Source organism: Lepidochelys kempii, chromosome 9 (genome assembly GCF_965140285.1).
Source record: "Lepidochelys kempii isolate rLepKem1 chromosome 9, rLepKem1.hap1, whole genome shotgun sequence".
NCBI lineage: Eukaryota > Metazoa > Chordata > Testudines > Cheloniidae > Lepidochelys > Lepidochelys kempii.
In genome coordinates this window covers 32,947,116-32,974,760 of record NC_136388.1, presented here as the reverse complement: position 1 = coordinate 32,974,760, position 27,645 = coordinate 32,947,116, and the positions used below count along the sequence as shown (strand labels likewise).

The following is a 27,645-nucleotide window of genomic DNA, read 5'->3' as shown; positions in this document are numbered from 1 at the left end:
TTTAGTTTCAACAACATTGTTATAAAACCCAAATGTAGAAAAGAAAGTTGAAATGCAAGTTTAAATGTGAGGGAACATCAATCAAATATTTAAAATTACATTTTTGTCACAGCAATCTTTATCTAAATGGTAACAACTTGCAATGTTTGGGTGCCCTTGAACTCATCACACCAATAGCTATGTATGCAGACAATCTTGGAAGAGATAAGGAAACAAATGCCTTACTATTCAACAATTATTCTGATCATCAAATACCAGAAGGTGAGACTATCTGGGGATGGAGCTTGGATTAGAGAAAATTATCATTTTTCCATTTTTTGTTTAAAATTATACTTACACACATTAGTAATAGCCTATGCAAGCATTTATTGTACTTGCATTACATTCATGTACAAGTGTTCCCTTCTTGGCACCTGGGACGGACAGACAAAACATGCTGTACAGTCATTGCACGCTGCACTTTGTAATGTCTTGTTTCAGAGAGAGTGGTGTTTAAAAGGATATGTTTAAAAAGATATCAGAAAATGTGTTTAATCTGAAGGATTAAATATGCAAGTGCTAATAATAAAATGTGTCTAGAATCCAAATTTAAACATGAAAAAATAAATAAGTTCCATTTGCGCTAAAGACCAATTTTGTTTTATAAATACCCTTTACTGTTTAATTTTGCTCCCATTGTTTAACGTTTACATATTTATCCCCTTGACTGAGAAAGGATCTTTGCGATTTGGCCAGAAACATTTAAGCAGCTATGTCTTTATACCTAAAAGCAAAACCACTATGAATAAAAGTAGTGAAATTTGCATTTGGGAAGCACATAAATAAGTTAATAACTTATAAAACATCCATTAACATCAATTTGTTTCAGAGACTATTTAAGTTTGGAAAGTAATTCAAACTACTGTCCTTGGGGTCAATTCACTCCTTGAACTTCAAGCCCCTGATGATGATTAGTGTACCTGGAGCAGCCACAGTAGCTGCATAAACTGTCCACACCACTCTCTCTGCCAGGGATCCCTGCTCTACCTGGGGATGGCCAAATGCAGCCCCCAAAACAAGCATGGCAGCCTAAAGGTGGTGGGGAAGTAGAGTGGTCAAGACATTTTCTATATTGCAATGAACATTTTCTGCAAATATTTTTTTTTAATTTTCATTTAAAAAGTCACTTTTATATCAATGAAAGTGTTTTTACATTTTTCGATCAACTGTAGCAGGGGAAGCCTGCATGTGAGATGTCCAAATTCAGCATCTCTCTCAGGCAACTTCCACTAAAATGACTCAGATGGCTAGAATTTAAGATGCTGCCTCCCTGCTCAACTACTGGTGTGGCTGTCCCAGCAGACACCGGGGGATGCAAGCTGCATTCCAAGGGTGAATCTGGCTATATGTTAGAGGAAGATAAATGGAGCATCAAAATAATGGTGAATGTACTGCGGTGTAAAAGATGCTCAAACTTTCCAAAACGACAATACTAGCTAAACTATAACAAGGGATATAAGAAATCAGAAATAAGCAAAAATAGCATAGAAACTTTGTGCTGAAATATGCAAACCTTTTCCCCCCTACAAAATTATCTCTGATGGAAAAAATTAATAGCTATGTAGATCCTTCTATGGTAAATGTCCCTCAGCATCCAGGACAATGTAAACTTGGGAGAGTGTATATATCAAATAATTAATACTGCACGTTCCAAAAAATTGTATATAACTCCATCAATTGGCAACTGTTTGAATGGCTGTTCTTATTTATAAACAGCAGACAAAGGTTTGGGTATCCACTCAACAGCTTCTGGCTTGAACATTGCTTCCAGAACAGGAAGCTCTAACACAGTGGAAAGTAGTATGAGGAAGGAAAAGAAAAGAAAAGGTACAGTTCAGTTTTGTGTGGTTTTGTTCTATTATACATAAGTCCTCATCACTGTAGTATCTGAAAACCTTCCAATAGCACATTAAGCAATGTGATTACTATCTGTCATGCGTGGTTCGGTTCTCCTGCTTCCCCCTCCCCATCATTAGATTTTAAGGCCAGGGGGTGGGGATGGGTCCTATGATAATCTAGTCTCACCTCCCTCCTGCATGACATGGGCCATAGAATTTCACCTAGTGCTTTTTACATCTAGCACAACAAGGTGTGGTGTCTTTTAGAAAGACAACCAATCTTGATTTAAAGCCCCCATCATCCTCCCTCTCTCACTTCTGCTCTTGTCTCCAGTGTTTTTGTCATCGTAAGAAACTAGTAATGGAAAAACCTTCCCACAGAGTACTGCTTTCCAGTTTGAAAAAGGCCTTTTTGACTGTCATATAAGCTAGATCATCCACTGAGGCCTACCCCTGATAAACAGTGGGGTACAGCTGCACTAGGTCAGAAATAGCACTAGGAGACAAAATGCTTCCCAGAGCTCCCTGGTGCACCATGGGAGTGTGCTTGCTACTACACTACTGGGGTATAATTCACTACCTCTGTCCACCAGTTCTGTGCAGGCTGGTGTGAAGGGCAGCAAGGTTGTAGCCCTACTTCATCCTCAACTGCTATAGAGCACTGTATGCCGCAAGGGAGTAGTCCCTATGCTGTCCTGAGCTCCAGGACAGCAATCCAGACTGGTCCTTGTGAAGGCAACAAAAGGGGTGGGAAAGGCTCCCAACAGCCCTCTGCCCTTGACCTGGCTGTGCACTTTCATAAGAGGTAGGCAAGATCTGACCCATAGTGTGGCACTGTGATTATTAAAGCCACAATTAAACAACATGCAAGTGGTCTGGTCTGGTCTCGTGCTTCCAGGCAGAGATGTTCTGACAAAGGAGAACTCTATTTCTCATTATTCCTCTTTTGTACAGATCATTTCAAAATTGGGTTTTCAGTCTTGAACAGTTAACCATAGATATTGTAGAAGAACCATTCATGTGCTCTTTTACTCTGTAAAGTAACTGTAAAAATGACATTGTGGAATTCCATTTTGATCGTCTCTCTCTGACTCCAGATCTCTCATGTTCAGTTTACAAGTAAAAAGATGTTTTTCCTCTCAGTGCTGTAAAAGCATTTTGGGATTTGAAAGTCAAGCTGAATTTTTTCATTCCTGTACATCAGCAACAGGAATCCAGACCCAGCTGATTGTATAAGTGTATACTGACCAACAGGGATGAATTAGTTGTGATCATGAAGGTGGTCGGGAACTTGGTAAGAAGTGATTATTATCTAATAGATTTCAAGAGCCTTTAGAAAGCAGGACATGAGAACAACAAAACAAGGACACTGAACTTCAGAAAGGCAGATTTCAACTGACTCTCAGAAATAGTAGGTACGGTCCCATAGAAAACCAATTAGGAAGAAAAGGAGTTACATAGGGCTGATAGTTCTTAAAAGATGTAATACTAGAGGCTCAACACCAAGCTCTTCCGACATAGAGGAAAGATAAGAAGAGCCACAAGATGCCAATATGGGTGCACAAGGACCTTTTATCTATCTAAAAACCAAAAGGGACACATACAGGAAGGAGTGGCATGTCACCCAAGGAAGTATACACGGGAATAGCATGAGCGTATAGAGACAAAATCAGGAAAGCCAAGGCAAAGAATGAGTTACAGCTGGCAAAAAATGTTAAAGACCAATAGGAAGGAGTTCTTCAATCAGACAAAAAAGAAAGATCAAGGACAGTGTGGGGCCACTGCTCAATGGAGAAGGTGAGCTGGTAATGGAAGATAATAGGGAGGCAGAGCTGTTCAATGCTACTTTGCTTCAGTCTTCTCACAAAAAATAACATGTGACCGGATGACTAGTGAAGTTACCATAGACAATAAAGGGGAAGGGATACAGATCAGGATAAGTAAAGAACACATCAGATCTTCTGATCAATTTGAATGAATTCAAATCAGCAGGGCCGAACAGATACTATTCACCGGAGGATGCTGAAGAAATCTCGGAGCCACTGGCAATAAACTCATGGATGACAGGAGAGATCCTGGAAGACTGGAGAAGGGCTAATATAGTGCCCATCTTTAAAAAGGAGGAGCCAGGAAACACTAGACCAGTCAGCTTAACTTCAATACCTGGGAAGCTTCTAAAGCAATGTATAAAACATTCAATTTGTGAATACCTGGGGGATGAAGTGATAATCACTAGCAGCCAGCATGGATTTAGCAAGAACAAATCATGCCAAACCAGCTTGATTTCCTTCTTTAACAGGGTAACTGATTTGGTTGGTAATGGGAATATACCTGGACTTCAGCAAGGCTTTTGACAATTCCACATGACACTTGAATAAGTAAGCTGAAGAAACGTGGGCTCGACAGAACTACCATTAAGTGGATACATAATTGATTAAACAGCCACAGATAAAGAGTGACTACTAATGGAATGGTGTTGGATTAGAGGGAGGTCTCAAGTGGGTTCCACAGAAATCAGTTCTGGGTCTGGTGTTGTTTAACATCTTTATTAATGACCTGGATGTAGGTATTTATCAAGCATATTCATGTAGCATATTCATCAAGTTTGCAGATGACACAAAGGTGGTGGTGGGGTTTCCCTCGCCTCCAGTCAGACAGGCGGAGAATGTGGGGAGGGTCGTGCGAGCCACACCTTAACAATAAAAGAACTGCATGTGGCTCATGAGCCACAGTTTGGCCACCCCTGGGCAGGAGGTTTTAAAAAAAACATAAGGAAGTACTTCTTCACATTGTGCACTGTCCACGTGTGGAAATCTTTGCCAGGAGATGTTGTGAAGGCCAAAATGATAACAGGGTTCAAAAAAGAAGTAGATAAATTCATGGAGGATAAGTCCATTAATGGCTATTAACCAGATGGGCAAGGATACAACACCAAGCTCTGAGTGTCCATCACCTCTCTTTGCCAGAAACTGTAAGTGGATGACAGCGGATGTATTATTTGATAATTACCTGTTCTGTTCATTCCCTCTGGGGAAGGATGGACAGGGTGGACCACTGGTCTGACCATTGCACATGGCTTAGAACTAATTTACACTGGATTTATAACTCACACTGCTGTTTGTCACCATTGTTCTTAATCAAAAACATGCAACTACATACGGTAGGCTACATTTGGTCTAACATCTTTATCAGCTATATGGAAATTATCCAGTGAATTGCTTCGCTGGTATAAGTAAGTCTCCAAACCATGCTTCTCCAATTGTTTTGCAGCTTAACATGAACCACCATAATGTGTGATCAATAATAAGTAAGATTAAGATTTTGTCAGTTATTTTTACTATAAATAACCAGCAGGTCATCGGCTTCTGTGAATTTTTGTTTTATTGCCTGTGACCTGTCGGTGACTTTTACTAAAAACAATGAGTGGGAGGACTGAAGCCCGAGCCCCGTGGGAGGTAAGAGAGCCCAAGCCCTGCTGCAGGAGCAGAGGAGTTGAGCACCTGCTGCCGCCACAGTTGACAGCTCTGGGGCCCTCGCTGCAGCCCCAGCAGCTCAGAACTCCGGGGTCCCCACCACCTGTGGCAGCTGATGACTCTATGTGCCCCCGCAACCCATGGCTTCTGGAGCTCCGGGACCAGTGGCTGAAAGCTCCAGGACCCCCCTTCGCCCATGGGTTTTGCCTGTGCAATTGATAAGCATGTATGTTTGCTGGAGCTATTTAGTTTAAAAATGTGTCCCCTACTATTAGCATAGCACATGCAGAATTTAGCACACAGCTCCTGTTGCTATTAGAGTCACATCCCTAATACAGGGTGTTCCCAGAATAATCGCGGGGTTTTTTTCTTGCAGGAACTAAAAAAAAGAGAAGAAAACTGAAGTTGGCCCGTGGTTAGTTAAATTGCATTTGGCTGACAATGGCATAGATGGAAGAGGAAAGGGAGGAGAAAAGATGGTCTTGGAGTTCACTCAATTTTTAACTTAGTAAGTTATAAATTACAAAGGTGGGGGTGCCCTTTTTTCTTTTACTAGATTTAGAAACGTGTGTTTGGAGAATGTCTGCTTTTTTGCTCCAAAATGAGTACTAGTAACCATTGGCTTTGCCCCTCAAATATTCTGCATGCCACACATCTGAAGTATGTAGGTATGGCGTATAGTGTGAGTGCTCTGACTCCATCTGGAAGGATCTTAGAAATACATACATCTAAGCCAGAGGTGGGCAAACTATGGCCTGCAGGACACAGCCGACCCAGGGGACCATCCTGCCCGGTTCTTGAGCTCTCTGCCGGGGTGGCTAGCCCCCGGTCCCTGCTGTCCCCTGCAGCCACATGGGCAACGTGGCTGGCTCCGGCCATGGTGGTGACGCAGCTGCCAGTCCTTCTGCTCTGAACAACATGGTAAGGGAGTGAGGAGTGGGGGGTTGGATAAGGGGCATGTGGTCCCAGGGGGCAGTCAGGGGGCAGGGGGCGGAGGTTCGGGGGGGGCTGGTTAGGGAACGGTGAACAGGGTGGGTTGGATAGGATGGGAGTCCAAGGGGGCCTGTCAGCGGTCGGGGGTGTGGATAGGGGTCGGAGCAGTCAGGGGACAGGGAGGGTTGGATAGGGGGTGATGTCCCGGGGGGGGGGGCAGTTAGGGGTGGGAGATCCCGGGAGGGGGCAGTCAGAGGACAAGGAGCAGTGGGGGGGTTGGATGGGGTGGAGGTTATGGGGACGCAGTCAGAGGAGAGGGAGCAGTTGCATAGGTGTCGGAGTCTCAGGGGGCCTTTCAGGGGGCAAGGGTGTGGATAGGGGTCCGGGCAGTCACGGGACAGGGAGCGGGGGGGCGGTCGGATGGGGGTAATGAGTCCCGGGAGGGCGTGGTCAGGGGACAAGGAGCAGGAGGCGTTGGATGGGTCTGGAGTTCTGAGTGGGGTAATCAGGGGACGGGAAGTGGGAGGGGGCAGAGACCATGCTGTTTGGGGAGGCACAGCCTGCCGTACCCAGCCCTCCATAGAGTTTCGCAATCCTGATGTGGCCCTTGGGCCAAAAAAGTCCCCCCTCCGTCCCCGATCTAAGCTCTCCCCAGATTCAGTTTTGCTGTCAAAGTTCCTAGAGTATCCAGTGATTTCACCTCTACAGGGTGATGTTTCATTTTTGATTAAGAGGTGAAAAAAGACAAATGACAGAGATGTTTATTCTGTCAAATACCATAGTGACTGGATTCTAACTCTTCAGTCTCCGCTGCCGAGCTCGCGAAGATTTTTGGCCATTTGAGATAAATTTTACTGGGTGAAATTCTATAGGCTGTGTTATGCAGGTCAAGATGGTCATAATGGTCTCTTCTGGTCTTAACTATAATTTTTTGTTATAATCAGTTTTTGTAAAGCCCAGTCATAACTTTCTGAAATAGAAATGTATTGTGAAAATGCTGGTAGGTCTTTATTTACAGCTACCCAAACAGCACTGGCCATTATAATGCATTAATTTTCTCCCCTGAAATAATATTATGGAACTGACCTCTCACATGCTTTGAACTCAATGGGAATCCAATAGATGGAATCAGGCAGTGTTATTTGTGTTTATTACTTAGGATTTCTATTCAAATTATTAGCTAAAAAAGAATCATAGTGAAGAAATGCACACATTTTCTAAAAGGAAACCTATAAGAGGAGCCATGTACTCATTTGGGGGCTATCCAAAGCCCTCTAAATCAATGAGAGTAATGGCTTTGGATCAGGTCACTAGACAGAAGAATTATCAAAGAATGATGGCTTTTGTTTCAGTTGTTTAACAATATGTCTTTGGCATTAATTACATTCTACATTAAAATACTTGTATTTTATTTACTAATGTATAACATTGTTTTTTACTTACAGCAGATTTCAGTTTTTTGTTGTTCTTAAATGCAGCCTAATCAAACACTCTGAACACTTGATAGAACTTGATCTAGATGGCAACGCTATAGGAGAACTTTGTGCAACTGACATCCTGGAAGCTTTTACGGAGAGGAAAAAAGGTGGAGTGTCTCCAACTTCAGTCCATAAGCTTTAAAAATTACTTTACTTATTATTTAGGTGTTCATCAGGGTGTTTATACAAAGGATATGAGGAATGTTATATGTTAGTTAAATTTCTATGCAAATTCAGTACTATTTAAAATACAATACAACCTTGAGTATCTTAGAGAATTCTCAGTGTAACAGATGTCAGGGGAAAAGACCCTGTGATGGAAAATTGAGCTTTGTGTACTTATATTTGCGTGAATGCAAGGTACAAGTCAGAAAAAGGATCCAAATCCTGAAAATGCCTATGTATGCTGTATCTGCTATACATAGGGAAAAGCAGATGGGGGAAAAACAGCCACCAGGGTTGGGAAGAGAGCTGGAATGTGTCTGAAGGCTCACGATTGGTGAGGGAATGGGAATAAGGAGGTGCAACAGCAAGGAACTGTTAGGAGTTATGCAGCACTGGGGATGGTTAGAAAGGAGGCAGATACAGCAGCTGAAAATGGCTGCTGGCATTTCTATAAAAGATAAGTAATACATCAGTACATATGATATGGTTATTACAGGATTACTAAAGTCATATAAAAAGAAAAGGAGTACTTGTGGCACCTTAGAGACTAACCAATTTATTTGAGCATGAGCTTTCGTGAGCTACAGCTCACTTCATCGGATGCATGCCGTGGAAACTGCAGCAGACTTTATATATACACAGAGAATATGAAAAAATACCTCCTCCCACCCCATTGTCCAGCTGGTAATAGCTTATCTAAAGTGATCATCAGGTGGGCCATTTCCAGCACAAATCCAGGTATTCTCACCCTCCACCCCCCCAACACAAATTCACTCTCCTGCTGGTGATAGCCCATCCGAAGTGACAACTCTTTACACAATGTGCATGATAATAAAGTTGGGCCATTTCCTGCACAAATCCAGGTTCTCTCACCCCCTCACCCCCCTCCCAAAAACCACACACACAAACTCACTATCCTGCTGGTAATAGCTCATCCAAAGTGACCATTCTCCCTACAATGTGCATAATTAAGGTGGGCCATTTCCAGCACAAATCCAGGTTTTCTCACATCCCCCCCACCCCCATACACACACAAACTCACTCTCCTGCTGGTAATAGCTCATCCAAACTGACCACTCTCCAAGTTTAAATCCAAGTTAAACCAGAACATCTGTGGGGGGGGGGGGGGGAAACAAGAGGAAATAGGCTACCTTGCATAATGACTTAGCCACTCCCAGTCTCTATTTAAGCCTAAATTAATAGTATCCAATTTGCAAATGAATTCCAATTCAGCAGTTTCTCGCTGGAGTCTGGATTTGAAGTTTTTTTGTTTTAAGATAGCGACCTTCATGTCTGTGATTGCGTGACCAGAGAGATTGAAGTGTTCTCCGACTGGTTTATGAATGTTATAATTCTTGACATCTGATTTGTGTCCATTTATTCTTTTACGTAGAGACTGTCCAGTTTGACCAATGTACATGGCAGAGGGGCATTGCTGGCACATGATGGCATATATCACATTGGTGGATGTGCAGGTATACGAGCCTCTGATAGTGTGGCTGATGTTATTAGGCCCTGTGATGGTGTCCCCTGAATAGATATAAAAAGCACAAGATCAAATCTGCACAGACACACCCCTGGAACTCCGAGCTGGGATATTCTATCTACTACCCAAGATCCATAAACCTGGAAATCCTGGGCGCCCCATCATCTCAGGCATTGGCACCCTGACAGCAGGATTGTCTGGCTATGTAGACTCCCTCCTCAGGCCCTACACTACCAGCACTCCCAGCTACCTTCGAGACACCACTGACTTCCTAAGGAAACTTCAATCCATCAGTGATCTTCCTGATAACACCATCCTGGCCACTATGGATGTAGAAGCCCTCTACACCAACATTCCACACAAAGATGGACTACAAGCCGTCAGGAACACTATCCCCGATAATGTCATGGCTAACCTGGTGGCTGAACTTTGACTTTGTCCTTACCCATAACTATTTCACATTTGGGGACAATGTATACCTTCAGATCAGCGGCACTGCTATGGGTACCCGCATGGCCCCACAGTATGCCAACGTTTTTATGGCTGATTTAGAACAACGCTTCCTCAGCTCTCGTCCCCTAAAGCCCCTACTCTACTTGAGCTATATTGATGACATCTTCATCATCTGGACCCATGGAAAAGCCGCCCTTGAGGAATTCCACCATGATTTCAACAATTTCCATCCCACCACCAACCTCAGCCTGGTCCAGTCCACACAAGAGATCCACTTCCTGGACACTACAGTGCTAATAAACAATGGTCACATAAACACCACCCTATACCGGAAACCTACTGACCGCTATTCCTACCTGCATGCCTCCAGCTTTCACCCTGACCACACCACACGATCCATCGTCTACAGCCAAGCTCTGCGATACAACCGCATTTGCTCCAACCCCTCAGACAGAGACAAACACCTACAAGATCTCTGTCAAGCTTTCTTACAACTACAATACCCACCTGCAGAAGTAAAGAAACAGATTGATAGAGCCAGAAGAGTTCCCAGAAGTTACCTACTACAGGACAGGCCTAACAAAGAAAATAACAGAACGCCACTAGCCGTCACCTTCAGCCCCCAACTAAAACCCCTCCAACGCATTATTAAGGATCTACAACCTATCCTAAAGGATGACCCAACACTCTCACAAATCTTGGGAGACAGGCCAGTCCTTGCCTACAGACAGCCCCGCAACCTGAAGCAAATACTCACCAACAACCACATACCACACAACAGAACCACTAACCCAGGAACTTATCCTTGCAACAAAGCCCGTTGCCAATTGTGCCCACATATCTATTTCGGGGACACCATCACAGGGCCTAATAACATCAGCCACACTATCAGAGGCTCGTATACCTGCACATCCACCAATGTGATATATGCCATCATGTGCCAGCAATGCCCCTCTGCCATGTACATTGGTCAAACTGGACAGTCTCTACGTAAAAGAATAAATGGACACAAATCAGATGTCAAGAATTATAACATTCATAAACCAGTCGGAGAACACTTCAATCTCTCTGGTCACGCAATCACAGACATGAAGGTCGCTATCTTAAAACAAAAAAACTTCAAATCCAGACTCCAGCGAGAAACTGCTGAATTGGAATTCATTTGCAAATTGGATACTATTAATTTAGGCTTAAATAGAGACTGGGAGTGGCTAAGTCATTATGCAAGGTAGCCCATTTCCTCTTGTTTTTTCCTACCCCCCACCCCCAGATGTTCTGGTTTAACTTGGATTTAAACTTGGAGAGTGGTCAGTTTGGATGAGCTATTACCAGCAGGAGAGTGAGTTTGTGTGTGTATGGGGGTGGGGGGGATGTGAGAAAACCTGGATTTGTGCTGGAAATGGCCCATCTTAATTATGCACATTGTAGGGAGAATGGTCACTTTGGATGAGCTATTACCAGCAGGATAGTGAGTTTGTGTGTGTGGTTTTTGGGAGGGGGGTGAGGAGGTGAGAGAACCTGGATTTGTGCAGGAAATGGCCCAACTTTATTATCATGCACATTGTGTAAAGAGTTGTCACTTTGGATGGGCTATCACCAGCAGGAGAGTGAATTTGTGTCGGGGGGTGGAGGGTGAGAAAACCTGGATTTGTGCTGGAAATGGCCCACCTGATGATCACTTTAGATAAGCTATTACCAGCTGGACAATGGGGTGGGAGGAGGTATTTTTTCATATTCTCTGTGTATATATAAAGTCTGCTGCAGTTTCCACGGCATGCATCTGATGAAGTGAGCTGTAGCTCACGAAAGCTCATGCTCAATAAATTGGTTAGTCTCTAAGGTGCCACAAGTACTCCTTTTCTTTTTGCGAATACAGACTAACACAGCTGTTACTCTGAAATAAAGTCATATATATGACTTGTTCTAATTTAGACTTTAGTAATCCTGTAATAACCATATCATATGTACTGATGTATTACTTATCTTTTATAGAAATGCCAGCAGTCATTCTTTAACCAATCGTGAACTTTCACACACATTCCAGCTCTCCCCCCAACCCTGGTGGCTGTTTACCCCATCTGCTCCTTCCCATTTGCTGGTTCTCCCACATCCCATGGAACTGTGATTTAGTATTTGACAAAGTAAAAAAAAAAAAAAAAAAAAAAATGCTATTCTGTCTATAGTTCAAATATTTTTGCTCTTAAGAATTACTGCTGTGTGGCAGTCATTTGTCAATCAGAAGAGAACTGCAAACTTCAAGACCTTTTTAAATCCGACAGATGTGATGTTCTGTGTGAGAGGAAAATATCTGGAGGGAGAAATGCTGTTCTCTTGGCAGATCAATAGAAAACAGTGAAGAAAAATAGAAATCACAGTGGAATTTGATTGTGGGGAACACTTCATTATTACATCAGTGAATATTTCTGTGAATTAGAGAGGGTTGAAAAAAAGGATATTTAGTTTTTGATAGTCGAAAATAGGAAACTATATTCTTCATTGTCTCAACAGACAAGATGCCAGGCTTAAATATTAAGGTTACACCACAGATTTCCTCAAATACTTTCAAGTCAATTTTCAAGAACAGCAAGAAGCTTAAATCAACTAAAAAGAGAATGAAAAAGGTATGTACTTGCTGCTTTTCCAGCCTTTACATTAACAGAAAAGCTTCACCATGATTCTTGTTCTTAATGAAAAAAAAAATCACATAAATAGATTCAGATCTGGAGGTTTTACTTCACTTAAGGCTTGTCTACACTTAAAAGGCTGCAGTGGCCTCCTGTCAGCGTGGGTAGCATCTTCACTGAAGCGCTACAGTGGTGCAGCTGTATCAGTACAGTTGAGCCGTTGCATCCTTTTAAGTGAAGAAAAGCCCTAACTTCTGCCCACAGCCCCATGTTCTATTCACAATTCTGCAAGATCTGGATGTTTCTGCTAAAATGATCAGCAGAGAAATAATTAGGTGCTGATATTTAAATTGTTATTATTAGGATTCAGAATCAACACCTCATTCAGAAACAAGTGCAGTTCACATCCTCAGAGCAATTGCTCTCCTTCATGATTTTGTCTCAGAATCCCATTGTAATAGTTGTTTGCCTAGCAACAGGACTCCTACAGGGGCACTGTGCAGGCACAGTTGGAGTATTGTTAGTAAGTAATCCTTTGTCGGAATGCCTGTCTGCTGTTCCCTCCCACCCAGTGGAGATGGTTCCCTCCTACCCACCACCACATGCACTGCACAAATCTTCCTATCCTGAGTCTTAATTGACCCAGAGAGCTGTGTAAATTGTGGGCTAGATATTCAGCCCTAAACTGAGAGGGAAAATGTTACGGTAGTCCAGCTGCCTTCAAATCACCTAGAAGACGCTTGGTATGCTGTTCTCTTGTTTGAATTCCTCTTTGTAATGGTACTTGCCTTGAGAAACTGGACTACATAGTGGGAGCACTATGGAAAAGGAGCAATGCTGGAAGAACAGAGGAGTAAATCCACTCAGCTATATAGTTGTACCAGTTCTGTTTCTGACATGAAAAATGTAAAGCCAAAATTTAATGCCCAGATTACAAAGACTTGTCATGCTCTAAATTCAGATTTTATTTTTAATAAAATTTCACATATCGTAACAGTAATAGAAATGGTTATTTTTTTAAATAAAATCAATTTTTGTTGGGATTTAAATATAATCCACTGTTTCTAATCCAAATACTGCACCACTGTGCCAGTGCATGAGAACCAAAAAGACCCTAGATAATTTTTATTTGCACTGTTTAAGCAGAGTGAAAGTCAAATAATCAACTGTATGAGGGCTTTTCTACACTTGGACATTTTCTGAAACAGCTATCCTGAATAATTCTTCAAGAATAATTATTTCAATATAATGGCCCAGGTGGACACTCTTATTCCAGAATAAGAATGCCTTTTTCTAATTTAACTCTAGAAATAGTTTGGTTTAGAATAATTTAATTATTCTGGGATAGCTGTTCCAGTACATTTCCAATTCTTGAAAAGCTCTTGGCCCTGGTCCTGCATTCCACCGATGCAGGGACCCACTGAAATCAATGGAGATCTTCATGACTCAGGAATTTGTTCACATGGATCAAAATGCAAGACCAGTGTCTAAATGGTAGCAAGTAAAACTGACTTTTAAAATTATTTTAAATTTAATAATTTAAAGTGCTATTAAAGAAACTTAATTTTTAAAAAATCATTTTGAACCGGACAGTGTCTTATTAAAGTTTGTTTTAAAACAATATGAGGAAAAAAGACATCAGACTTTGAAAATAAAAATACAGAAACTAACTGTTGTCCATTTCTCATTAACATTTTTAGGGCCTACTTCAAACACTTCAGGCACATAAGTAGTGCCACTGAAGTCAACAAGACTACTTGTGTGCTACTACTTGTGTGCGTATGCAAAACCATTTTCAAGATTGAGACCTGAGTATAACTTATTTCAGATACACCAATAATGTATTCATTTAGAGTAAGATTGTAACACCCTATACCTTGGGGGGGCATCCTGGAACCTCCATATTCCTCATTTTTATATAATCCCATGATTTTACGTATAAAGCATGCCTTGTAAGGTATCAGGGGAAAGGTTATGATCTGCTGAAAGTAATTCCTCTATCCATATATGTATATCATTAATGCATATGAAGTTATGAGAATTGTGTTGTATGATGGTCACTAAAACTTGCATTAAAGTTAGGGAATCAGCCAGATATTAGCTCCCCAGAGGCAACAGCAAGGAAAGTAGCCAACACCAGGGTGGGGTGTCAATCAACCCATCAACAACCATTGTCCAGTAAGGGAGCTACAATGCAATGACTCACCTGCATGAGGCCACACCAGGGGAATTGCTCAACCTTGCCTGGAGACTCAGCAATGCACCCAGACATGCGTGGACTTGTGTTTTCCAAGCACATGGACTGAAGATATAAAACCGAACACAGGGGGCCCATGCTGAGCCTTTCTCCTTCACCCACCTACGCTGCAAGCAACAAGGACACTCTAAAGACTCCAGCTGAGGGGACTGGCTCAGCTTTCAAGAGTGAAATCTGGGTACTATGAACTGCAATGTCCAGTGGGGTGAGAAAAACTGCTTAATCTAGATGTTGCACAGTCTAATAGGGTTGAGAGTTTAGACTGCATGCTTAGTTTCCAAAATAAAATAAAATATAACTCTGACTTTTTGCCTATCACTTAATATCACTTAAAATCTATTTTTGTAGTCAATAAATTTGATTAACTGTTTATCTTTACCAGTGAGTTTGTATGAAGTATGTGGCAAAACTGATCAGGTTTGCAAAGGCTGGTGTATATCCACTTTCCATTGATGAAATGGTGAACCAATTAATAAATTTGGACTGCTCATCTTGAGCAGTTTTGCAGTTCTCAAACTGTGGATTTGTGTCTCCAGAGATAACATGCTTGTTAACAGCAAAAATGTTTTAAAATAAATAAATAACATATAGAGGTGAGAAATAACAGACCTCAACCCTATTGTCCTTCTGCAAATTTGTGTACACAGAGTCAATCCCTTACCTCTCTCTAAAAGTGCAAAGTTTCAAAAAGTTCAACGAATAGAAGATTGTTGGGGGCAGAATAGATCTGGACAAGAAGGAGAAGTCCGGAGATAAATGTGAGAAGAGAGGGACAGGCAGTAGAAACAAAAGTGAAACTGTTTGAGCAGCATATTCCAGAAGTCTTGAGGTCTTTCTGAGTGTAGCCTTCATTGACTTGAGATCTACCATACCGTTCTCTCACTAGAAGGGAAAACCTGTAATAGCAGCAGGCCGTAAAAGAGACCCAGTTTGGGAATAAGAACCATTCAAGAAATGTATGTTAGCTGACGATGTTTTAAAGAAAGTCACACCAGTGAACTGGTGGAAGTCACTTAAGTACTTGGATTTAGAGACTGTTGAAGTGATGATCTCACTTTTAACAGCAGTAGTGTCTTCTGCCGGTGTAGAAAGAATATTTTAGTTAAATAAAACAATTTAAATGTCTGTCTGGTGATGTTCTCCTCCTAATACAGCATGGCAAGAAAATACTCCTAATATTAATGATTAACCTGTTGAATTGGAGATAGTTCACCTCCCAGTGACTTCATAAATATCTGCTTCATTTACCTTTGGTAAATGAAATAACCAATCATTCATTTTCTGATATAGCTGTAAAACTAATCTGAAAAATTTTCAAAATAAATCATTTTAAAAATGTATAGTGTGTACCTTCTAAAAATGAAACCTACATCTATCTCTGAGTTGTAAAGAATATGTATTAAAGTTATAACAACCAACAAGAATGCACTTTTATGTAGAAATCAATGACTAAATTGAGCCGTCTTGACTAGTGAGTAAATCATTATTTAAATCATAATTTAAATCAAATCCACCCTGCGTGGTTCCCTTTTTAAATACTGTTCTCATACATCTAGACTATTTTTCAATATGCTCCACCATATGAAAATAATTTAAAGAAAAAATTGTTACTTATACAGACACTAAATATTTTTTCATTAGTTATACTTCTTTGAGGACAAAGATGCAGCTGTTTTAAAGCAGAATGATGATCGCTAAAATAGAGCAGACCCAAGTGTAAGTTGTATCTTATGTTTTGTTTCTATAATTACTGCTGGCAAAAATGGGAGTTGCGTACATTCATCAGTCACACATGCTTTATAAATGATTAGTCTGTACATTGCCTAGTAAAGAAATCAGTCAGAACATATTCCCAGGAGCTTCAGTGTACCCATGCAAGGAATATTAAAAATATCAAAAACTATACTCCTTTCAATGTGCCAAGAATTTAGAAATCATCTCCCATTCAGACTAATAAATGAGATATATTCCTATCAATACATACTATTTATAAAAAACAGATCATGTGGATCTTTAATGTCTAAGGTCAGGGCCTTTGTTTCACATTTCAGAAGAAAAGCAGCACCAGTACTTCCTAGCATCAGTGGTTCAATACTAACTCAGAGAAGAATGCCACCTACTCAGTCAAAAACACCATCTCCTGCAGCACCTTGGGTTTTCCTTGGAGGTCTCATTCAAATATTTACTAGCCCAGTGTTGCTAGTTTATGGGATATTTAAGAATGAAAGCCCAATGACTTTATGGCCGTGATCTTGCAGCTGATCATGCATGGGCAGACAGTCCATCCATGCACTCTATCAGGATTGGGACTGAAACAGACATTATCAACTTGGAAATGATATTAGTCTGAAAATAATGTAATAAAATCCTAAAATAAAATCCAGTAATTGAAAGATGCTAGCAAAAAATATTTTTATTCTTTAAGTTTCTGTGCATTTGACAGCACTTGTGTATAGTCAATGTCACAATGTTTCCCAGTATAATCAGTTTCGCTTTTGCTGGAAAGACTCCAATATCAAAAGGGAACCAGAAGGACCCTTATAAAAAATGTTTTACAGATTTTTAATTAAAAAGGCTCTGGGTCTCAAAACTGAATTTTTTAAAAAATGTCCTTTTAAATACACACAAATGTATTTCTTATATATACTGGAGTTCCCACCCTCAACCCTGAATATAAGTTTAAACTGCTTCTTCTACATGGATCTAGCTGGCCTTATAAAGTTACAGGGCTGTTACCATTTTCTTTTGTTTGGTTGGTTTCTTGTTGTCCTTTCTATTCTGTTTGGTGCTCTTTTTCGTTTCTTATCCCTGATTGGGTAATCCATAGCACCTGATGTCTGAAACGCTGCACAGCAATAAGGAAAAGGCAGGAAAACCTAGCAGTCTGTTTAGAATCTACCCAGCAACCCAAAAAGGTGGGAGAGGGTCATCTGACCCCAGTGGCAAAATCTGCCCAGTAACTAAAGACTATATAAGGACTCAACCGAGTATGCTTCGTGTTACCCATCCCAATGACAGACTGTGCCTGCTCAACCTAACACCAGAGAAGACAGAAGATAGAAGACACCTACCTGTTCCTGAAACCTCTGTTCCTGCTCCGGTGTTCCTGTCCCGTGGTTCCCAAGTTCCTGATTTGTGGCTCCTGATCGGGGGTTCCTGTTCCCGTATGGTCCGGTCCCGGTCTGACATCGTTGAGTTCCTGAGCAAGACTGAGTAAAGTAGATTACTTTACTTTGTTATTTGTAACCCACATTGTTTTGGTTTTGGGGCCAGGCTTAAGGCCAATTGGGTGTTAAACCTCTGAATGCTTTTTTAATAAATCCGACTTGTTTGTTTTAAACCTTTAACTGTGAGTAGTGGTTGTCCTTGGGGGACTGCCATAGTTGATACATGCTAATTTAAGGGACTAACCTGTAAAGGAAGGGGATCCTTAATAAAGATTTCTCCTAGAATTAGAAAAATTCCTGTAACATTTGGCGACCACAACAGGACCATTAACGGCTGTCCCTTAGAGAACTGTGAATTGTTATTCCCTCCTTCCCTATTTTATGTTTGTTATAGTCTACTCAGGAAATGTTTAAGTAGGGTCCAGAGACTCTGTGGGTGGGAGCACTGACAGTTTGGTCGATTGCTTTCTTAGTGGGATCCAAAAATTTCATAATAGCAGGCACTAGCACTGGCCAGTGAGCGCTGCTTGACCCTTTGGTAATTTTATACAGCAGGCATCACACTGCTGTTGAGCGCTGCTAAGATCTGTACAGCAGGCACACTGGGGTGTGCGATGCTTGAGCTTTGATCAGCTCTGTGTAGCAGGCATCAGCACAGATTGCTGGACACTGCTGAGCTCATGTGAGTTCTGGGTAAGCAGAGGCTCGGACTTGGAAAAGTCCAGTGAGTGCTGCTGGAGAAGAAGAGGCCAGCACGGTTAGCTGGTAGGTACTGCTTGAGCTTTGGTAGCTCTGGGAAAGGCAGGCTCCGACTAAAGAGAGTCCGGTGAGCACTGCTCACAGCCACAGAGGTTGTGTCTGTGTGTGGATCAGACAGTAAGGTTTGCAGGATGAGCACCAGAACCTTTGGCTCCGATGGCTGGAGCAAGGAGATAAATAAAAATTCTCTCGAGTATTGTGTGAATTATTTCAGAAAATGTAAAAAGCCTTGGGCATAGGCTGTGTTTAAGAGGACTAAGGCTTATGAGAAACTCTGTCCGAGGTAGGAAAGTTTTGTTACCACTAAGCCTGACCCAAACAAGCTAAAGAAAAGGGCTTTGATTTATGGTTTGATGATGGTGTCAATAGAACTAGATGGGCACATAAAAGAAAAAAATCACAGTCAGGTTAGAAGAGCAGGTAAGGCATCAGAAAACTGAAAAAGAGAAGCTGACTGCTCAGAATAATGCCTTGTCAGCTCAGGCATTGAGTCAGTCAATGCAAATTAATCAGCTGGAGCAGCAGATACAAGAGTTAAGTTATGAGATTAATAAAAAGAGTAAGAAAACTTGTGTTAATTAAGAAATTAGAGGAATCTCAGGCTTCTACTAAAGAATTAAAGATATTAAAAGAAACCAGGAAGGTAGCCGAAATCTTTCTCACTGTAACAAGAAAATTTGTAACTTAAGGGAAGAGCTGAGAAAAGCAAAAGGCACTACTGCAGCAATAAATGGGGATCCTTTAAGAGAACCATCGGTCTGGGGACTCAGATTTAGAAGAGGATGAAGAAATTGATTATGTACAGGGTCAATGGGAGGCAAAGGCTATAGATTCCTGTCCTTTTGCTCCTCAAGCACTGGAAGTAGTAGAGAGCCTGAAGGACATGAAGAAGGGGAAAAGATATCCCCCCATGGCTTCTGTCACCACCACTGTGGTTAATTATGGACCTAACAGACCAGTGGAGACAAGATACGAAACAAAACCTTACGGTCCTGATCAAGCAAGAGCTGTTGGGAAGACATTAGGTCCACTCAACAAGGAAAGAGCACTGGTATGGTTGTCCAAGCATGTTAAGCAGCATGCTAGTCATCAGCAAGGAAGACACCACAGCTTTATTGAGAGAGTGTATGTGTAGTGAAGAGTATAGCACTTTGCCAGGAGAAGTTCATCTTGCAAGCACCAGAGACATCAGAGAGGTCTCTGAAGCAGTCTACCAACTCTATTTTCCACATGAAAATCTCATAGGGAAGTATTACTCAGACAAGCAAAGACCTGATGAAAGACCTGAGAGGCTTCTGAGTAGAAAACAACTTCTATATTGGTTATCAGGACTGTCACCAATAGTGAATGGAACACTACCTGAGACACTGCACGCTTTAAGGAAGCGTTCATTCAAGGGCTCCTTCCTACTTTAAAGATTAACCTTGGGTCTTTGGGTCCTAATGACATTAAAGGAGATTGAAAAAAAGCTAAGAGAAGCCTTTGAACTGCAGCAAGAAGCTTTTCCCAGTCATTGGCAGTAGAAGAAAATATCTGCAGTGAAATTTGCAGACACTGAATCCCATGAACAGAAAGGGAAGAAGCCAAGTTCCAAAAGCAAGGACTGTGTACCAAAGTCAGATACGATGGGTGCCTCAAATCACACAGAATCAAAAAATTATCAAGACAAACAAGACCTCTACTGAAATATGAAACAAAGGACCCAATAGATAGATTGCCCACTGATGAACTGTTCACCTTCATACTTAGCAAGTCTTCTGATGAAACATCAACAGCCACATCAGTCAAGCAAATGCAGCTGCAAAATCATACAGACATATAGGGCCAAACTCTTCCTTCTTCCTCAGTGATGGCACCAATTGACGACTCATGGGGAAGACCAGCGGTAGATGCCCCATTTAAGGGGGGTTTGGTAAATTCAAACAAACAATTCTTGTGGATATAGGTGCCACGCTATCTCTTATCTGTAGAAAGACAACATCAGAATTAAAGAAGTTTCCTAAGCAAGAAATAAAAATTTTAGAAGGCTACAATGGGAAAGAAAGTGTTGTGCATTTCTTAGAGCCCATAATACAGAACACTGGAAGGTTAACTGCCAAAACTACCTTTGGTATCCAGTCTTTGGATGGACAAGGGATAATTTGAGTTGATATTTTAAAAGGACTGAATCTTATTATAGACTTGCCTAACAGAATTTTAATTCAAGACAAGATTGCATAGAGAGGATTCATTGTGCCTGCATCCCACAGAGTAGCTGCTGTGAAAGCTCCTGAGGAATTGCAGATTCCTAACTGGGAACAAGAAGTTGCAGAAGTAGCAATGAAATATCTTAATGCTTTTGCTACATATAATTGCAGTGTGGGAAGATAAGTGCTGGGGTAACAGTGGCGGGTCTGCTCCAAAACCTCAATGACAGTACAGGTATTCAGGAGATGTAGAAAAGGGGATCAGAGAGACAATCAATGCCCTCATTGGTCAAGAAGTATTAGTAGAAACCTCAAGCACTTGTAACTCTTCCATCTGGCCAGTACTAAAGGCAGATAAAAAGACGTGGAGACTCAAACAAAGTAACACCCGGAATGATGCCGGTGGTGGCAAAGTTTCAAGAAGTGATGGCGGCTGTTGCGGCAGGAGCTAAATGGTTCACTGTTTTAGATCTATCAAATGCATTTTTTTCAACACCGCCCCTATACCTAGCTCTTGGTATAAATTTGCCCTCACTTTTGATAATCGACAGTTGACATTCAGTAGAGTCCTTCAGGGATACCATAACGCCTCATCAATCTGCCATAATGTAAATTTGTCACTAGAATGTGGGATGAAATAAATGGCAAGAGTAATGTGATCAATTATGTAAATGATGTGCTAATCACAACCACAACCAAAGAAGAAAACCTTAAGATCTTGGACTCTGTATTAAGTAGAATTCAAGAAACTGGATTCATCATCAATCTGGTAAAAGCACAGATATTATAACAGAAGGTCACATATCTTGGAATAGAACTGGGTAAATCTGGGTGAAGACCAAATGCCCAGAGAATAGAGCTGATTGGTAAGCTACCAGCTCCCCAAGATGTATCAGCACTGCGATCCTTCCTAGGTCAATCAGGTTTTTCCCAGAGACTTCATCAAGTACTATTTAGAAGTTGCCCAGCCTCTTTATACCTTGTTGAAAAAGATCCAAGAGTGGCTCTGGGGCAGAGAACAAGAAGCAGCATTTTGCCAATTATAACTTGTAAAAGGCTCTTGTAAAAGCTCATGCTCTGGCCTATCCTCAGCCAAATCAACCTTTCTACTTACAATTGGCTACCACTGAGAAAGTTTAGTGTTATTGCAAGATGCGGGAGTAGGAGCAAAGCCAGTAGCTTTTGGATCTCAAGTGCTGAGTGAGATAGAAAAAAAGATTTTCTCCATGTGAAAAAGAGGTACGTACATTGACCTGGGCACTCCAGCATTGGGAGTATATCATAGGAATGTCTCCAGTCGTACTAAGAACTACGCATACGCCAATTAAGTATTTGCTATTGGGCAAGATTAATGAAGGCAGAGTTTCACGTCTGGCTGGATGGACCCTACACCTCCTCAACTGAAATGCAGAAGTGGAGAAAGTACAGAATTTGTCAGTAGTACCATATGCATTACTGGTACAAGGAGAGGACCAAAAATGCCCTATTCCCTATGAAGACTCAAAGCAGTTGGAATCCCCCTTTCAACTAGGAATTTCTTTCAAACAAGCACAACAGTTGGGAATGGGCATATAGTTTGTGGATGGAAGATGCTATTACCATCAAGGCAAACCATGTACAGGATATGATTCCCTACAAATAAGTACCAACAAAATACTTCATGGAATGGTAATTCCACATGTGGCTCAGGTGGCAGACGTTGTGGCCATTGCAGCTACCATCGAAGCAGCAAATCCAGAAATGGATTTATTAATCTGCTCAGATTCAGATTGATTCTCATGTTCTGAGAAATCAGATGTCAGTATGAGTCAAATGAAATATGACGTCCGCAGATGGGAAAGTAATAGCTCATGCCCAGTACTTACTCCATGCTTGGAAAATAGCCGAATCTTGAGAAGGAAAAATCTGTATGTTGAAAGTGAAAGTGCACAGGAAAACCAGGGTGAAATATCTTAATTCAATAATGAGGTGGATTCCCTAGCCAAACAAGCAGGTCTACTGGGTCCAGAAAAACTGTGGACCATGTCCACCAATATTGTCAGAAAAGTGCAACCAGGTGACCCAACATCTTGATTAGATTTAACATCTCTACAGATTCAAAATAAAGAAAGGAGAATACAAGAACTACAAAGTATTCAAGGACAAGAATAACTTGGTTATGGCTCATAAGAAAGACACAAACAAGCAAATCCATGTACTTGTAATTCTGTCCTCTTTGAGAAAGGAGCTAATAACTTTAGCACATAACTAAGGGCATTTTGGAATAGAGATAAAGGTCAACAGAATTTTAACTGTCTGATGGTAGCCTCGTTAAAGATATAGAAATGCATGTATATAATTGTCTTTCATGTGCAGAAAACAATCCAAACAAAAAGATAATTAAAGGTCCTCTTATACACCAGCCATATGGGCCCATAGTCAAGGATACAGATCGATTTCATAGGTCCACTGCCCCAAACTGGATCTGGCATAAATATTGCCTGGTCATGGTAGACTCCTTTTCTAAGTGGATAGAGGCGTACCGGACCCAAAACAATGTGGCCAGGATGATGGCTAGGTTTACCAGACACGATAGATTCAGACCAAGGACCTCATTTTGTAGGTGACATAATGAAATGCATGTGCTCTAAGCATTTGGAAAAAAACAAATTCCATGTTACTGGTCACCCACAAAGCTCTGGGTTAGTGGAACATACTAATTGGACTTTAAAGACTGCTTTGAGAAAAATAGTGACAGAGTCAGGAAAGGACTGGGGATAGAAAACTCCCAATAATACTTATGGCTATGAGATTTACAATTGCTTCACATAGGTATACCCCCCATGAAATAATACATGCCAGAATAATGAGGACACCTGAGCAATGGTGGCCAGGCGAAATGCTGCTTGATGACTACCAACTATGTATTCTCATGAATCAGTTTATGAGCAAGCTGTTAAGCACTACTAGCACCATTCAGAAGGAGGTTGCTATTAGGTTAAGAAGCAATATAAAGCAAATGGACAAAAGATTGGGCAGTATATTAAATCCTAAGGAATGGGATGTAGGTGACAGGGTTTTATATAGATTCTATTTAGAGAAGAACCATGCCTTAAGTCCCAAATGTCTAGGTCGAGTAGTGACCGTGAACAAGGCTTGCCCAACAGTTTACCAGGTGGAGGTAAAAGGGAAAAAGAAAGCTTATGCTCCAATATGTCTGTTAGTCTATAAGGTGCCACAGGACTCTTTGCCGCTTTTACAGATCCAGACTAACACAGCTACCCCCCTGATACTTGGTACCCTTAAATGGTTTCACTCATCACAGTTAAAGGACTGGAAGGGATTTGTTAAGTGATGTCAATAAATCCTTTTCTCTCTTTTCTTTTCTTTCCGTCAGGAAAACCTTCACACCACGTTTTCAATAATTTGTTTTTGTACATTGATATACGTGTCAAGTTTAATGACTATTAAAAATGGGGAACACATTGTCAAGTAAACAAAAGTTATAATTATGAGTGGGATAGGGCTGAACAAAGTATGATACTATCCTGCCCACTTCATTAAAAGGAACAATTATAATTTATGTGAATGAAAAAGAGGAGGACTGTTACATAGTTTGGAAGGAAGAAGTTAGTGGTAAGACCATAACCGCCTTAACTGTGAACAGTAATACACAGGAAATAACATTTTATGATTCAGAGGAAGAGCAACTCTCTCTCAAAAGCAAAAGCTTTGTCACATGTGCATGGCTTTTTAGTGATGACTTCCTGACTAGTTGTTCAGATGTAATGAAAGTAACAGGGTCCTCCAAATATTCATACATGAGATCTAATCTAACACAATGGGTAAAGGAAGTTTTGTATGTCAATGTTGTAATGGGATTACAATACCTAATTGATTCCATTAGGGTTAATTTGTATACTCCCACTGGTCAACATAATTTTATCCTGTTGTATTCTAATTGCACTGAAAATTGTTTTGTCAGCTATTGAACTGTAAATAAGTTTTGAAACAAAGGCCTGGTCTACACTACAAGTTTGTCGGATTTAGCAGCATTAAATCCGAATTAACCTTGCACCTGTCCACACAACAAAGCCATTTTTTCGACATAAATGGCTCTTAAAACCGATTTCTGTACTCCTATCCAACGAGATTAGCATTGAAATCGACATTGCCATTTCGAATTAGGGTTAGTGTGGACGCAATTCAAAGGTATTGGCCTTCGGGAGCTATCCCACAGTGTACCATTGTGACTGCTCTGGACAGCACTCTGAACTCGGATGCACTGGCCAGGTGTACAGGAAAAGCCCCGGGAACTTTTGAATCTCATTTCCTGTTTGGCCAGGTGAGCTCATCAGCACAGGTGACCATGCAGTCCCAGAATTGAAAAAGAGCTCCATCATGGACCGAACGGGAGGTACTGGATCTGATCGCTGTATAGGGAGAGGAATCCGTGCTATCAGAACTACGTTCCACAAGACGAAATGCCAAAACATTTCAAAAAATCTCAGAGGCCATGAGGGACAGAGGCTACATCAGGGACGCTCTGTCTTAAAGCAAATGATGTATCATCCTGACCTTAAGAAATATATAAAATAATTAGAAAAAGAAAGCAAAGTAGTAACGATAACAGTGCACCATTCTACCCAAAAACTCAAAAAGATTCTCAAATGAGTAGCAAAGGAATCAGCATTTAGCCATTGGTGGGAAAATCTGTTTAACGGGTCTGCTTACTATAGTGAGGCTTGGAGTGTTTTGCTGCACCCAGTGTTGGTGGTGTTAATACTTCAAATTCTGATCATTATCTGTATGATACTCTTAGTATGTTGGGTAAAAAGAAAAGTTAACAATGTAAAAGGATTAATTACAAATTAATTTCAAGTAAAGTATTGTAAAGTCATTCTTTTCAGATATCAAATGCCACTACAGATTGGCTTTGTTTGAACACAGTTTTGTACATAGGACGACCAAAATTTGAGTCCTGGACAACAACAGTGTAACCATTGGTGATAGCACAAGCAAGTAGAAGACTGTACTTGGCCATCAAGGAGGGGAACTGTTACGGGGCAGCTGACATTTTGTTTTGTTACCCTCCATCTTTGTTTGGTTTCTTGTTGTCCTTTCTATTCTGTTTGGCGCTCTCTCATTTCTTATCCTGATTGGGTAAGCCACAGCACCTAATGTCTGAAACTGCACAGCAACAAGGAAAAGGCAGGCAAACCTAGCAGTCTGTTTAGAATCTGCCCGGCAACCCAAAAAGGCGGGCAAGGGTCACCTGACCCCAGTGGCAAAATCTGCCCAGTAACCAAAGACTATATAAGGACTCATCACAGTATGCTTCATGCTGCCTGTCCTAGTGGCAGACTGTGCCTGTTCCACCTAACATCAGAGAAGACAGAAGATAGAAGACACCGACCTGTTCCTGAAGCCTCTGTTCCTGCTCCGTTGTTCCTGTCCCGCGGTTCCCAAGTTCCTGGTTCCTGATTTGTGGCTCCTGGTCAGGTATTCCTGTTTCCATGTGGTCCAGTCCCAGTCAGACATCGTTGAGGACCTGCACAAGACTGAATAAAGTAGATTACTTCACTTTGTGTTATTTGTAACCCACGTTGTTCTGGTTTTGGGTCCAGGCTTAACACCTATTGGGTGTTAAACCTCAGAGTGCTTTTTAATAAATCCTACTTGTTTTAAACCTTTAACCGTGAATAATGGTTGTGCTTGGGGGACTGCTATAGTTGATAGACGCTAATTTAAGGGACAAACCTGTAAGGGAGGGAGTCCTTAATAAAGATTTCTTCTAGAGATAGAAAAATTCCTGTAACAGGCCCCCTTTGAAGAATGGAATGGGGATACTGGTTTGTAATAAACCTTAAAAAAAAAAAAATCAATCCTCCCACTAAATCCCTTTTTTCACTGTAGGAGTGTTGAGAACTGTGAATATTCTAACAACTGCAAAAACAGTGGAGTTTACAAGTTTCTGGGGCTGGCTCAGACATATCCTCATATGGATATCGGGGCTGGCCCAAGGTCAGTCAGGGCCCGGATGAACATCTGGTGACAAGGGGAATCTAACATCATATTTATTGGAGGGAGAGAAAAAATGGTCAAGGGATTGGGGTTGTTATTAGTGAGGGGAGTGTTAACCCATTCACTGTGTCGGGCAGAAACTCCATTGCTAGAACCAGTGCAAACACCTGTGCTTGAGGATGACCTTACCCTCTTTACCTGGGAATAAGACCTTCCCCCGTTTCTAAGCGCCTTTCAAGGGTGGCAAGGAGCCCAACTCACTTTCCTCTCCCACAGCGCGCCCTTGGCTAATATGGGGAGAGATTCCCCTCCTGTGTCAAGCTACTTTAACCTCTGCCTGAAATGACAAGCGCTAGTGCCTGGACAGCACGGCGATGGGCGCAGTGCAAATCCCCAGACAAATCCCAGCCGCCTGCCCAAGACGGTTAAAAACAACCCTCCCCGCGACCGGGCTCCCCGCGGCGGCGATGTTCCGGGGAGTCCGAGCTCCCCTGCAGTCGGTCCGAGAGGAGCCTGGAAGCGACGGGGCCCCTTCGCCCTTCCCACAGCATCAGCGCGCGCTACAGGCAGCCGCCAGCAGGAGCCCTGCTTCCATGGCGGGGCCGGGGTGCGGAGGGGCCGGCCGAGAGGGGCCCTGAGCTCTCCGCAGACTAGAGCCTGCTGCTGGCTCCCCACCTCTGCTCCCGAAGCGGTGGGGCTTCGGGTCCGTTCCCCGGGCCTCCCATTTGCCCCCGCCCAGCTAGCCCGGCCGGGTGGCGCCGCTCTCGACGCTGGGTGGCGCTGC

General features: G+C 41.8%; 2 protein-coding genes across 18 annotated transcripts in view; one reads left to right on the top strand and one right to left on the bottom strand.

The window, feature by feature from the left end:
• The window catches only part of RASA2 (RAS p21 protein activator 2), a 203,044-nt gene extending 187,033 nt beyond the window's left edge, over window positions 1-16,011 (top strand). For both annotated transcript variants that reach the window (XM_078854423.1, XM_078854422.1), the window contains exons 30-35: window positions 113-261; window positions 1,756-1,866; window positions 5,727-5,858; window positions 7,762-7,868; window positions 12,374-12,486; window positions 14,190-16,011. The gene's annotated coding sequence lies outside the window, so the exon portion shown is untranslated. The remainder of the gene's footprint in view (window positions 1-112; window positions 262-1,755; window positions 1,867-5,726; window positions 5,859-7,761; window positions 7,869-12,373; window positions 12,487-14,189) is intronic.
• LOC144930883 (uncharacterized) overlaps window positions 1-27,644 on the bottom strand; it is a 97,459-nt gene extending 69,815 nt beyond the window's left edge. For 8 of the 16 annotated variants that reach the window (XR_013636354.1, XR_013636353.1, XR_013636350.1 and 5 more), the window contains exons 1-2: window positions 26,254-27,530; window positions 17,818-17,955 (exon numbers count right to left, since the gene is read on the bottom strand). Coding sequence is in view for 11 of the 16 variants with exons in the window: in XM_078854424.1 (XP_078710550.1) it covers window positions 17,818-17,955; window positions 26,254-26,378 (263 nt within the window). In the remaining 5 variants the exon portion in view is untranslated. The other 8 variants (XM_078854431.1, XM_078854425.1, XM_078854433.1 and 5 more) reach the window with 5 other exon arrangements.
• Between the last annotated feature and the right edge of the window lies 1 nt (window position 27,645).